Source organism: Nerophis ophidion, linkage group LG04, assembly GCF_033978795.1.
Source record: "Nerophis ophidion isolate RoL-2023_Sa linkage group LG04, RoL_Noph_v1.0, whole genome shotgun sequence".
Classification (NCBI taxonomy): Eukaryota; Metazoa; Chordata; class Actinopteri; order Syngnathiformes; family Syngnathidae; genus Nerophis; species Nerophis ophidion.
The window spans coordinates 55,296,201-55,311,374 of NC_084614.1; the positions used below are offsets into that span (position 1 = coordinate 55,296,201).

Genomic DNA, 15,174 nt, shown 5'->3' on the forward strand with positions numbered 1-15,174 from the left:
TAAACCCCCTTTTCTACCTGAAGTCATATCAACTTTACATTTATGGATCAGAAAAAAAGTTTTAAAAAGTAAGAAAAAGTGGCCCACCTTACGGTGACGTATGGAGGGGGCGTGTCAGACGTCAGCCAGCGACAGACTTAATGTGAACCGGCTAACAACAAAAGGGCTGATTGCCTCCACTTCGATTATTTGTTTCCTAACTTTGGAAGTGGCGCAGAAGGAATTATGATTTTATTGAAATGTTGATGAAATCATTTTTCAGCGGATCTTCTTGCACAGACCTTTTTATCTCCTTTGTCAGGTAATATCATTTCCAAATAGCACTGACACATGATTGAATAGTTTGTGAATATGCTGTACTTAAGTGATTTATGCGACATGAATATTTATTAATGGCGATAAAGCAGTAACTGCATTTTTACATGGTACATTTGTCATAACGCATCTCTTCTGTCAGTCCTACAAGAAAGTATAGCATCATTAGTACGCAAGAGTAGGTGTGATATAAAACAACTGTATGTACCCTTTTTGTAATTTGATGTGTTACTCTGACATTTTAATTACCTCTTGCGATGATGCAAATACTGCAAACAATATTTGTTGTCAAATGTCCTTATGTGTTTTAAAACACTTGTGTGTGTTCTAGGGTGAAAAAGACAAGTTCACATTGGGCAAAGACCTTTCCTCTGCTTCTACTCGCAGGTAAAACTATACATAGTATTACAGAAAGGTGATTGATATTGAGCCATACTGAAAAAGAGTAATGATTCTACGATATTACAAATAAAAACCCTAAAAACCCCTTTTGAAAAAAACATTTTTCTTCTTTGCACATTTTGTTTCTTTTCTGTGCTTCCCCTAATCCCTCCTATATTATTTAGCAAACTCAGTTCTATTTTTAAGCAACGGGCCACATACTTAAAGTGACATGTCATACATCACTCATGTTATACACACGTTCCTCTTGAATTTATAGGAAACCTGTTGTTCCAGTTGTGTGAAATATTACCACACAAAGAATCCACTGCCTACAAAGAAAGAACAAAGGGGGGAATACTAACGACCTCACACCTCAAACATGTTGTGAATGTGTAAGAGAATGTCCTATATAGTCATGGCTAGCACAAAAATAATCTTTTTTTTAAGCTTTGGCAATACAGTAACGCTTCACCTTCCAGGTGATATCTGCGCTTACATCTCCAGCAATCATGTTCCACAAAACATCGACTGTTATTTGTTTTAAAATTAGGAGTTTGAGGTCTGAGCAACAGGCTTCCAGAAGTCTGAAATGTGTTGCTATGGGAACGGAAATACATATTCTGGTAATACTTAAAATGACAAAAAAATATTGTAAATATTGTACATATTACATATTGTTGTGAATGTGTCTGTTACTACATTTTGTATGTGTGTGTGTGTGTGTGTGTGTGTGTGTGTGTGTGTGTGTGTGTGTGTGTGTGTGTGTGTGTGTGTGTGTGTGTGTGTGTGTGTGCGTGCGTGCGAGCGTGCGTGTGTGTGTGTTTGTATATGTATATATATATATATACTGTGTACATGTACAGGTATATATATATATATACATATATATATATATATATATATATATGTATATATATATATATATATATATATATATATACATATATATATATATATATATACAGTATATATATATATATATATATATATATACATATATATATATATATATATATATATATATATATATACAGTATATATATATATTAGGAATGTGAATCTTTGGGTGTCCCACGATTCGATTCAATATCGATTCTTGGGTCACGATTCGATAATATATCGATTTTTTTCGATTCTCGATTAAAAAACGATTTTTTTTTCCCGATTTAAAAGGATTCTGTATTCATTCAATACATAGGATTTCAGCAGGATCTACCCCAGTCTGCTGACATGCTTGCAGAGTAGTTGTTTTGTGTAAAAAGCTTTTATAATTGTAAAGGACAATGTTTTATCAACTGATTGCAATATTGTACATTTGTTTGAACTATTAAACGAACCAAAAATATGACTTATTTTACCTTTGTAAAAACATTGGACACAGTGTGTTGTCAAGCTTATGAGATGCGATGCAAGTGTAAGCCACTGTGAGACTTTTTTTTTTTTTTATAAATGTCTAATGATAATGTCAATGAGGGATTTTTAATCACTGCTATGCTGAAATTATAACTAATATTGATACTGTTGTTGATAATATTAATTTTTGTTACAATACTTTTGGTTTGTTCTGTCGTGTTTGTGTCTCCTCTCAATTGCTCAGTTAATTGCAGTTCTGTGTTGCTGGGTCAGGTTTGGTTTTGGAATTGGATTGCATTGTTATGGTATTGCTGTGTAGTGGTTTGTTGGATTGATTTAAAAAAAATAAGAATAAAATGTTTTCTTTTTAAAAAAAAAAAAAATCGATTTAAAAAAAAATTAGAATCGATTCTGAATCGCACAACATAAACGATTCGATTCGTATTTGAATCGATTTTTTCCCACACCCCTAATATATATATATATATATAGGGCTGCGAATCTTTGGGTGTCCCACAATTCGATTCAATATCGAGTCTTGGGGTCGTGATTCGATTATAAATCGATTTTTTCGATTCAACTCGATTCTCGATTCAAAAACTATATTTTTCTGATTCAAAACGGTTCTGTATCCATTCAATTCATAAGATTTCAGCAAATACTACCCCAGTCTGTTGAAATGTTAGCAGAGTAGTAGATTTAAAAAATATATATATATAATTGTAAAGGACAATGTTTTAAAAACTGATTGCAATAATGTAAATTTGTTTTAACTATTAAACGAACCAAAAATATGACTTACCGGTATTTTATCTTTGTGAAAATATTGGACACAGTGTGTTGTCAAGCTTATGAGATGCGATGCAAGTGTAAGCCACTGAGACACTTGTTCTTTTTTCTTTTTTATAAATGTCTAATGATAATGTCAATGAGGGATTTTTAATCACTGCTATGCTGAAATTATAACTAATATTGATACTGTTGTTAATAATATTCATTTTTGTTTCACTACTTTTGGTTTGTTCTGTGTCGTGTTTGTGTCTCCTCAATTGTTCTGTTTATTGCACTTTTGAGTGTTGCTGTGTCAGGTTTGGTTTTGGAATTGGATTTCATTGTTACGGTATTGCTGTGTATTGTTTTGTTGGATTGATAAAAAAAGAAAAGAAAAAAAAATTGATCAAAAAAAAAATCAATTAAAAAAAAAAGAGAATCGATTCTGAATCGCACAACGTGAAAATCGCGATTCAAGTTCGAATTGATTTTTTCCCACACCCCTACATATATATATATATATGTATGTATATATATATATATATATATATATATATATATATATATATATATATATATATATATATATATATGTATGTATGTATATATATATATATATATATATATATATATATATACATATACATATATATATATACATATACATATATATATATGTATATATATATATATATATATATATATATATATATATATATATATATATATATATATATATATATATATATATATATATATATATATATATATATATATATATATATATATATATATATATACAGTGCAGGCCAAAAGTTTGGACACAGTCTTCTCATTCAATGTGTTTTCTATATACAGTACATGTGGAGTTAAGTACTTAACAAAAAGGTGAAATAACTGAAAACATGTTTTATATTCAGTGACAATCCACAAGGTAAATAAACATGAAAATTAAGACAACACATTGAATGAGAGGGTGTGTCCAAACTTTTGACCTGTACTGTTTATACATAAACATATGAAATAATAAATGGGTTGTACTTGTACAGCGCTTTTCTACCTTCAAGGTACTCAAAGCGCTTTGACACTACTTCCACATTTACCCATTCACACACACATTCACACACTGATGGACGGAACTGCCATGCAAGGCGCTAACCAGCACCCATCAGGAGCAAGGGTGAAGTGTCTTGCTCAAGACACAACGGAAGTGACGAGGTTGGTACTAGGTGGGGATTGAAACAGGGACCCTCGAATTGCGCACTGCCACTCTTCCACTGCGCCACGCCGTCCCATATAAAACATATAAAACAATGGAGGGTTTCAGAGTACTTTAAACTTAGGCTACAACGGTGACTCCCATTAGCAGCATCTTGCTGCGTTTCTTTATAATCTTTAAAATCCTAAAAACAACAAAAAAAAAAGACATGTCTTGTCTCTCATAAATGATTGTGAAGATTGGCAAAAATTCCCCCCAAAAAAGTGCAGTTCTCCTTTGAGATAGTGGTAATAAAGCCAACCTTCATCCATTATAATTTGCTTTTTTTAAATTTTTTTACAGTTTAAAACAAACTATATTGTTGATTTAAAATGAATCCTACATGAATGTGCACTTCATGTGTTTATTAATGTACTTTTCTCTGCGTGCTTAGTTTTACAGCAACTTTACTGTGGAGACCATTAATAAACAAACTCAAGTTGCTTCTTTTTCAATTCTAATTTATAAGACTGTTAACATATTTGGCAAACTAAATTCCAATATTCAGGGAGGGCAGAATATGTATCAATAAACTAGGATTGTACAAAGTGCAGCCTGTGTTGAGCTTCAACAATTGAAAAATACAGCAAAACGAATAAAGAAAAAAATCTATGTTAATACTAATTAGTAATAGCACCAATTTCTTCTTAAATATGTGCAGTTTTTTTTCGCCTTTTTAAAGAAAATATATGCATCATGCAAATTGTATGGTGACATCATTTTGACACCTCCCCCACAAGTACAATAGCAATCTGTGGGAAACACTGTATATTCATGTTGACTAAATTTTTGAAACTATTAGTTTTCTATACTAAATAATCATATTTTAGAATATTAGTTTCATTGTCAAACTCTTTATAAACTGTACATGCAGTGTTTTAGGTAACATTTTTTTTAACATCCTCTCTGTCATTCAGGCGTCAAAACATTGTCACCTGGATTTTGTTATATATGATACTTTTCTAGAAAGTCTGTACTCAAAATAATTATACCATGTAGTAAATGTTTGTTTCCTCGTCAGGTCTTGCTTCCTGCAATCAGACCTCCGTGACCTCGCCAATTGTGACAAGCGCTGTGTACTACATTGTTGACATTGCTGTTGATGTGACTGGGCCCACTAAGAATGAATCAGAGATCACTTCTTGGGTATGTTTGTCATATGATCGATCATGTGTTATCTGCTAAGAAACCGAATGTAGTAATTCAGTGTTATTATTTTTCAAATAATGTTTTTTTTAAGGGATGTGCCGATCGATTGGCCACCGATCAGTATCAGCCTAGTTTCGTGAGACAGTATGAAACCATGCTTAATGCCGATCACAAACGCAGACACTGTATTTATTTTTAGTCCCTTAGCTTACAAACAGCCCTAAGTTAATAATAAACAACTTCTTTATGACAAATAAACTGCATTCCTTAGTGTCTTAAGTATAAATATTAAGTATTTTTATCACTGTAGGACAAGGTTAAACATGTTACACACTGAGATCAATAGCTAAGCGAACCGATAAGCTAGCTTTAAACAACAGGAGAAAAAAGTGCTTATTAAAGTTTGATAAGTGTAGATCGAAGAGCATTACAGCAGAACAGGTCCCCGAAGAGGTTCAATCCAGCCCACAAGATGAGTTTGCTAAGTATAAAATTAAGTTGCACTTTTAAATGAAATAAATTATTCTTCTGAATGTGTCCACTGGATGTCGCAATAGCAATTTTGTTAGGCCGGCAAATAGTCTGGACCTGGTGAGCAAATATACAAAGGAAGAGGTACACGGTAAAGCTCACAATTTTACCCAACGTAAAACAAACAGGAGTAAAATAAACAATTAGTAACCCCACTTAAAATGCTGCATGAGACACAGCACATTGATATTGCTCTGTGAAAATGATTGTCTTCAGTGCAAATTTAGAGAAAGTGAACAGTGTGTGATATGTTGCAATAATGTCAGTCTTTTGAGTTTTTATTTTTGGTTTGTTGAAATTGTTCACAAATTGCACAGCTTTTATTTTTCTATCCATACACGGTGATGCCTCGAAGGCGGGAAGTAACTCAACCCTCTTGAATAGTTTCTAACTTAGTTTGTATGGTTTGTCGAGTAAGCACAGGATTAACATGTGGAAATGACAAAAGAGGTCCTTGATCCATAGTATAATTTTTATTTATGCTTTATTTTGTCTTTTGTTCAACTTAGATGGGCTGCGACTTAAAGTTGAATTTCTTTGTAGACACACTGAGATTAAGTCCAATTCAATGTGTTCTTCATGGTGATTTTGAAACTGCATCAATCTTTTACTCAGAATTTGCAACTAACTTGAAGTGTTTTGTCAAGAGGATTATTTGTTATATTTACATTTTCAGAATTTGGTTGTTCCATTTTGTGCCGAAGTAAAACAAAGAAAACTATCTGAAGTTGTCCTAGTTGTATTTTTTAATTATTATGTCATGATTTTACCCGTCTGGTCTACTTGCAAAATTATTTTCCACCATACGGCCCTTGAGCTAAAATGAGTTTGACAGCCCTGGTCTAGAGAGAGGATAATACTAATAATATTGTTGGTGTGCCAGCATTGTCAGAGTCAGTACACAACACATACAATGCAACGGGAAAGTACAAACCCCGTTTCCATAGGAGTTGGGAAATTGTGTTGGATGTAAATATAAACGGAATACAATGATTTGCAAATTCTTTTTGCTTGGATGACCACATATGCTCCTCCAAAAGCTGTATGGACCATTCAGCATTAATGGGGCCTTCACAGATGTGTAAGTTACCCATGCTTTGGGCACTAATGCACACCCATACCATCACAGATACTGGCTTTTGAACTTTGCGCCTATAACAATCCGAATGATTATTTTCCTCCTTGTTCTGGAGGACACCACGTCCTCTGTTTCCAAATATAATTTGAAATATGGACTCGTCAGACCACAGAACACCTTTCCACTTTGCATCAGTCCATCTTAGATCAGCTCAGGCCCAGCCAAGCCGGCGGCGTTTCAGGATATTGTTGATAAATGGGTTTGGCTTTGCATAGTAGAGCTTTAACTTGCACTTACAGATGTAGTGACCAACTGTAGTTACTGACAGTGGTTTTATGAAGTGTTCCTGAGCCCATGTGGTGATATCCTTTACACACTGATGTCAGTTTTATGTTGCAGTACCGTCTGAGGGATCACAAGTCCGTAATATCATCGCTTATGTGCAGTGATTTCCCCAGATTCTCTTAACTTTTTGATGATTTTACGGACCATAGATGGTAGAGATGCGCGGATAGGCAATTATATCATCCGCAACCGCATCACTAAAGTCGTCATCCACCCGCCTTCCACCCAAACCAACATTTCATCAAACCCACACCTGGCCACCACCCGCCCGTTTTTATATATCTAATATAGATGATGCAAGGCATTAGTGAGGTTAGAAAGTGTAACTCCCTCCAAATAGCACAGACACAATGGCTTTCTTGAACTGATTTATTTGAAGGCTTACTTTCCCTTCAAATTCACCGTGAAAACTGTAATAAATAAAGCATGTTACAAACGTAAAAATAATAACATGCACAGCATGTGGATCAAACATTTTACCAAGTAAAATACCAACCAATGACAAATACCTCGTTGGTATCTGTCGACAGACCAAACGAGACACTTCAAAATAAAAGTATGCCCACATACTGTTTCAAGGAGTGCTGCTCGTTTTTCGTATGTGGGTATCAACATTTAACTATTTATAAATGGTTGATTTCTATAGGCTAGTAAGGTAAAGTGTTGTACTTGACAAGTTTGGGCTACCTTGCTTCTGCAGCCTTCATCAGAGGTGTCATGTGATGTTAGCGTGACATTGTCTGTGACGTGATATATGGATTGTACCATCAAGAGTTGTCAGGTACAACACTTTACCTACTAGCCTGTATAAATCAACCATTTATAAATACACGTCAGTAGGCTAAATGAACCTCTTCAACATAACATTTAACTATGTATAATTTAACGGCTGGCTACGGGGTGTTAGCCAATGACTTTGGCTGGGGGGCAGGACTTCCGGGAGAGATAGGGAAGTGACATTATCGACAGGACGTGAGAGTTCGAGCTGTCCCGGGAAAAGCGTTATAGACATGAGAGCTGTGGTGTGGTTGTATTACATCTTGTGCAATAAAGACAAGACAAAAAAATAAGTTTTATGAGCCTACATTCCAGGGATTATTACAATATATATTTCCGAATTGGTTCAACCGCCACCCGCCCGAATCTATTTAAAATCTATTTTTTCGTCATGTCATCCGCCTGACCCGCGGTTTATCCGCGGACTCCGCGGTTGTGACCGCAAACCGCGCATCTCTAGTAGATGGTGAAATCCTTAAATTCCTTGCAATAGCTCGTTGAGAAATGTTGTTCTAAAACTGTTAGACAATTTGCATTCTAAGTGGTGACCCTCACCCCATCCTTGTTTGTGAATTACTTAGCAGTTCATGGACGCTGCTTTTATACCCAATCATAGCACCCACCTGTTCCCAATTAGCCTGCACACCTGTAGAATGTTCCATATAAGTGCTTGATGAGCATTCCTCAACTTTATCAGTATTTATTGCCACCTTTCCCAACTTCTTTGTCACGTGCTGCTGGCATCAAATCCTAAAGTTAATGATTATTTGCAAAAAAAAATGTTTATCAGTTTGAACATCAAATATCTTGTCTTTATAGCATATTCAACTGAATATGGGTTGTAAATGATTTGCAAATCACTGTATTCTGTTTGTATTTCCCAACTCATATGGAAACGGGGTTTGTATTCACAATGCTTTCTTTTTTTCCACATTTTGTTATTTTACAGCCTTATTATTTATTGCCGTCCTCAAAATTCTACAGACAATACCCCATAATGACAATGTAAAAAGTATTTTTTTTTCTTTTTTTTGGAAAACGTATAAAAAACTTAATCATTACATGTGCATAATTATTCACAGCTTATGCTCAATACTTTGCTGATGCACCTTTGGCAGCAAGCACAGCTTTAAGTCTTTTTGAATGTGATGCCACAGCTTGGCACACCTATCTTTGGGCAGTTTTACCCATTCCTCTTTGCCCATTTCTCTTTGCAGCACCTCTCAAGCGACATCAGGTTGGATGGGAATCATTGGTTTTCTTCCAGGATGTCTCTGTACATTACTACATTCCTTTTACCCTTTATCCTGACGAGTTCCCCAGTTTCCTGCCGCTGAAAATGATCCCCACAGCACGATGCTGCCACCACCATACTTGTGGTGTAGGGATGAATATTGCCTGCTGATTAGCGGTGCCTGGTTTCCTCCAAACAAAATTCCTGGCATTCAAGCCAAAGTGTTTAATCCCTTTCACATCAGACCAGGTAATTTTGTTTCTCATGGTCTGAGAGTCTTCCAGGTGCATTTTGGATAACTTTTACTAAGAAATGGCTTCCGTCTGGCCACTCTGCTACACAGGCCTCATTGGTGGTTTGCTGCAGAGATGGTTGTCCTTTTGGAAGGTTCTCATCTCTCCGCAGAGAAATGCTGTTGCTCTGAAAGAGGGACTACTGGGTTCTTGGTCACCTCCCTGACTAGACTAAGATGAATGAAACATCCTGGATAAAAACCAAAGCTTCCAATCCAACCCGATAGAGCTTGAGAGGTGCTACAAAGATGAAAAGGTGAAACTGCCCAAAGATAGGTGTGCTATAGGTGTGTTCATATTTAAAAAACTTTGAGGCTGTAATTGCTGTCAAAGGTGCATCAACAAAATATTGAGCAAATGCTGTGAATACTTATATGCATGTAATTTGTTATTTTTTTAATCTTTAATACATTTACAAAATTAAAAAATAAACACTTTTCACATTGTCATTATGGGGTATTTTGAGAACAAAAATGTATTTATTCCATTTTGGAATAAGGCTGTAACATAAAAAAATTTGTAAAAATTGCAGCGCTATGTATACTTTCAAGATGCACTGTAAGAGGAGGGCAAATTGATCCAAATATTGGTGGTGTCAATACCAAGGGTAGTATCAGTATATGATAGATACTAGAGTGATTAGGTCGATATTTTTATTTTATCAAATCCTTTTTGTTGTTTTTGTTAATGTCTACAAACTCAGAGAATAATTCCCGGAGGACTGTAAGAGCAAAAATGATTTAAATGAGTGATAGATAGTAGTTTTATCTTTTGTTTAGTAATTGTGTACTATTGACTTTGATTTGCTCAAACAATTGTATGTAATAAAAGAGAATGAGGAACTAGTTTAAATATTGTGTTGATATTGTTACACGGTCAGTAGCAGTCACCATAAATACAATTGAAAAATATACAGTTTGATGTACATGTACGTGTGATCGGTATGGGCATTGGTATCGGCCCATCTCACTAATGGATGATCTGTATTTGAATCGGCAGCATAAAACCCTGATTAAAACGTCCTTAATATTTTTACTTGCATTCTTCAGCTCCAACAGGTGTTCCAAAACCAGCTGGAGAGTTGCCTTTTTCCGAACAATGGAAATAACCAAACAGCTACACCCACTACGATGCCGAATACATCTGCTGACGGGACAACGACGTCGCAAAACCAAAGCACAAATGCAGCAACAACAAACGCTACGCAAAGCAACTTCTCAACCACATTACAGATCAACACCACTGCAGCAACAACCGCATTGCCAAGCAACACCACTACTGCAGTAACAACCGCATTGCCAAGCAACACCACTACTGCAGTAACAACCGCATTGCTAAGCAACACCACTACTGTGGCAACAACCGCATTGCTAAGCAACACCACTACTGTGGCAACAACCGCATTGCCAAGCAACACCACTACTGGAGTAACAACAGCATTGCCAAGCAACACCACTACTGCAGTAACAACCGCATTGCCAAGCAACACCACTATTGTGGCAACAACCGCATTGCTAGGCAACACCACTACTGCAGTAACAACCACATTGCCAAGCAACACCACTACTGTGGCAACAACCGCATTGCCAGGCAACACCACTACTGCAGTAACAACCGCATTGCCAAGGAACACCACTACTGCAGTAACAACCACATTGCCAAGCAACACCACTACTGGAGCAACAACCGCATTGTCAGGCAACACCACTACTGCAGTAACAACCGCCTTTCCTGCCAACACCACCATTGCAGCAACAACCACATTGCCAGGCAACACCACCATTGCAGCAACAACCACATTGCCAGGCAACACCACCATTGCAGCAACAACCACATTGCCAGGCAACACCACCTTTGCAGCAACAACCACATTGCCAAGCAACAGTACTGTAGTAACAACCACATTGCCAGTCAACCGAACCACTTCAATACAAAACATGACAACAGGTCTAACCACAATACAAAACAGCACTACTGCAACTACAATACAAATGAATACAAATATAGCTACAACAATGATACAAAATAGGACTATAGCTTTCAACCTGACACAGGACAATACTCCAACTAATCCAACTATCGCACAAAACAACACTATTACTTCTTCACTTTTATTACAAAACAACCAAGTTATCATAGCTATACCCTCATCACTAATCATTGACACAGCTGCAGCTGCAACAAATGGCGCCGGCCGCAGCATGGCAGATGAGGCCACCCCGAACACACCCATGACGATAGGTGAAACGGCAGAAAGATTAAATCTCAGTGCACGTTTTGTTCGAGACGTGATTCAAAGCAGGTAAAATTGGCTTTGTTTTTGTCATTATTGCTCTCATGTCACCATACCGCTTTTCTGGTCTTTCCGCGCAATCAAAACAATCACATTCTTCTATTTTCAGGCAGTCAAGTGACTTATTGCAGGTATGAGTCAATATAATGATCATGTGAAGGTGCATATTTTCTAACATTCTTAATTTTTTTCTAACAGGGGGTTGAAGTCTCCTGTGCCATAAAGACTCAAATAAGGTTGGTGGGATTCAGCTGGACTTAAGGTTTATCTGTTGTTGTTGTTTTTATCACTTTTTTCAGGACAATCATTTTTTTAGGGTCTTTTGTAAACAAAACAAAAAATGTTCAATATTCTTTTTTAATAACTGGCCACTACATTAAGTACACAAACTAATAACAGGAATGCTTTAGTTTGTTCCAGGCACAGAGGAACATCACACTAACTTTTTCGAATTCAACATGTCTAAAAAGGAGTAGAAAGAAGCAGAGCTGATTTAATTCTATCCCTTGCTTTTGACTCAACAATTACTAATATTTCACTAAAAACTAGAGCAATTTAATTCAAATAGAACTATGCAGTGCTGAAAATAAGATACAAAGCTAACATCATTGATACCGTATTTATCATGTGGATCTTACTTTTCTCACATTTCAATTTGATTATACTTATTTGGGGTGACGATTCAATTCAAACAGATTCTTGATTTAACCTGTTCTGAAAGTGATGGCGCTTGTGTCATTCAAGACGTTGGTAGAGGCAGTTGTTCCACTTCTTTTAACTGCGGGTGATGGCGTAACACGTGGGCGTTGCTATTTGAAGTGTTCCCAAAGTACTTGATTTCCATTTTACAGTTTTTCCACACTGTCACACCATGTCATACTCTTTTATTTATTTATTTATTTTTTACCCAGTACTTGTGTAATCAGAAGCGAGCCAAAACATTTGCATTCAGTAAAGACAAGGCTGACGTTTTTTACATTATTATTATTATTATTATTAAATGGTAAATGGGTTGTACTTGTGTAGTGCTTTTGTACCCTTTTTTTAAGGAGACCAAAGCGCTTTGACAGTATTTCCACATTTGCCCATTCACACACTGACGGTGGGAGCTCCCATGCAAAGCGCTCACCAGGACCCATCAGGAGCAAGGGTGAGGGCTATATAAGTAAACATTGATTGATTGATTGATTGAAATGTCTTGCCCAAGGACACAACGGAGGTGACTAGGATGGTAGAAGGTGGGCATTGACCCAGTAACCCTCAGATTGCTGGTACGGCCACTCTACTAACTTCGCCACGCCGTCCCCTATTATTATTAGCAAGATTTAAAGCTGGCTTTGGTTAGCTGCACTTGGCATCAGCCACGCTTGCTAGACCAATACAATGTGTACCGATATGTTACCCAACAAATAAATGTAAAGATTTGTTTTGATAAAATTTTACATTTTTTTTAGATAGATCTAAAATTTTATTTTTGCCATTAATCTATTTTTTTCCAGCACCCCAAATATCTCATATTAGATTGTGCAGTTGTCAATATGCTCTCTAACCTTTATGGCTAACTCACATTTGTCAAACTCAAGGACCAGCCCACCACATAGTTTCATGTGACCTGTGAATGCTTACAAATAATGTGGGTAAATAAAGCACTTTGTCTTACTAACTAAGTGTATTCGTTCTTTCAATTTTGACAGAAAAAATGTAGAAAACACAGGGGTGTCCAAACTTTTTACAGTAAGAGCCGCATCTTTAAAAACTGAAGGACGCGGGGGTCACTTTGATACATTTTGTCATTAAAGATACTAAAACAATACAATGTTGGTAAACTTATACAAACCCCGTTTCCATATGAGTTGGGAAATTGTGTTAGATGTAAATATAAACGGAATACAATGATTTGCAAATCATTTTCAACCCATATTCAGTTGAATGTGCTACAAAGACAACATATTTGATGTTCAAACTGATAAACATTTGTTTTTTGCAAATAATCATTAACTTTGGAATTTGATGCCAGCAACACGTGACAAAGAAGTTGGGAAAGGTAGCAATAAATACTGATAAAGTTGAGAAATTCGGTATAAAAGCAGCTTCCATGAAATGCTAAGTAATTCACAAACAAGGAAGGGGAAAGGGTCACCAATTTGTAAGCAAATTGTCGAACAGTTTTAGAACAACATCACTCAACGAGCTATTGCAAGGAATTTAAGGATTTTACCATCTACGGTCCGTAAAATCATCAAAAGGGTTCAGAGAATCTAGTGAAATCACTGCACGTAAGCGATGATATTACGGACCTTTGATCCCTCAGGCGGTACTGCATCAAAAACCGACATCAGTGTGTAAAGGATATCACCACATGGGCTCAGGAACACTTCAGAAAACCACTGCCAGTAACTAAAGTTGGTTGATACATCTGTCAGTGCAAGTTAAAACTCTGCTATGCCAAGCAAAACCCATTTATCAACAACACCAAGGAACGCCGCTGGCTTCGCTGGGCCCGAGCTCATCTGAGATGGACTGATGCAAAGTGGAAAAGTGTTGTGTGGTCTGACGAGTCCACATTTCAAATTATATTTGGAAATTGTGGACGTGGTGTCCTCTGGAACAAAGAGGAAAATAACCATTCGGATTGTTATAGGCGCAAAGTTCAAAAGCCAGTATCTGTGATGGTATGGGGGTGTATTAAAGCCCAATGTATGGGTAACTTACACATCTGTGAAGGTACCATTAATGCTGAATGGTCCATACAGGTTTTGGAACAACATATGTTGTCATCCAAGCAATGTAATCATGGATGACCCTGCTTATTTTAGCAAGACAATGCCAAGCCACGTGTTACAACAGCGTGGTTTTTCGTAGTAAAAGAGTACGGGTACTTTCCCCGCCAGCCTGCAGCCCAGATCCTTCTCCCATCGAAAATGTGTGGCGCATTATGAAGCATAAAATACAACAGCGGAGACCCCGGACTGTTGAACGACTAAAGCTCTACATAAAACAAGAATGAGAAATATTCCACTATCAAAGCTTCAACAATTAGTTTCCTCAGTTCCCAAACGTTTATTGAGTGTAATTAAGAGAAAAGGTGATGTAACACAGTGGTGAACATGCCCTTTCCCAACTACTTTGGCACTTGTTGCAGCCATGAAATTCTAAGTTAATTATTATTTGCAAAAAAAAAAAAAAAGTATGAGTTTGAACATCAAATATCTTGTCTTTGTAGTGCTTTCAACTGAATATGGGTTGAAAAGAATTAGCAAATCATTGTATTCTAACACAATTTCCCAACTCATATGGAAACAGGGTTTTTATATGCTAAAATATCTACAGAAAACATCCACATTTTAGCTTTGTCACGCTGTTGGTAAAATAGTCTAATATCGAACCTTAACT

General features: G+C 36.3%; 1 protein-coding gene across 2 annotated transcripts in view; it reads left to right on the top strand.

Annotated features, from left to right (window-relative positions):
- Window positions 1–15,174, top strand: part of LOC133551592 (adhesion G-protein coupled receptor G6) — a 26,836-nt gene continuing 11,662 nt past the window's right edge. The window contains exons 1-6 of one of the 2 annotated variants that reach the window (XM_061898464.1): window positions 1–301; window positions 647–702; window positions 5,103–5,227; window positions 10,538–11,790; window positions 11,891–11,912; window positions 11,980–12,017. In XM_061898464.1, coding sequence (XP_061754448.1) covers window positions 240–301; window positions 647–702; window positions 5,103–5,227; window positions 10,538–11,790; window positions 11,891–11,912; window positions 11,980–12,017 — 1,556 coding nt within the window. In that variant the 5' untranslated portion in view covers window positions 1–239. Of the gene's footprint in view, window positions 302–646; window positions 703–5,102; window positions 5,228–9,178; window positions 9,445–9,538; window positions 9,745–10,537; window positions 11,791–11,890; window positions 11,913–11,979; window positions 12,018–15,174 lie in introns of those variants that run through there. The other variant, XM_061898465.1, reaches the window with a different exon arrangement.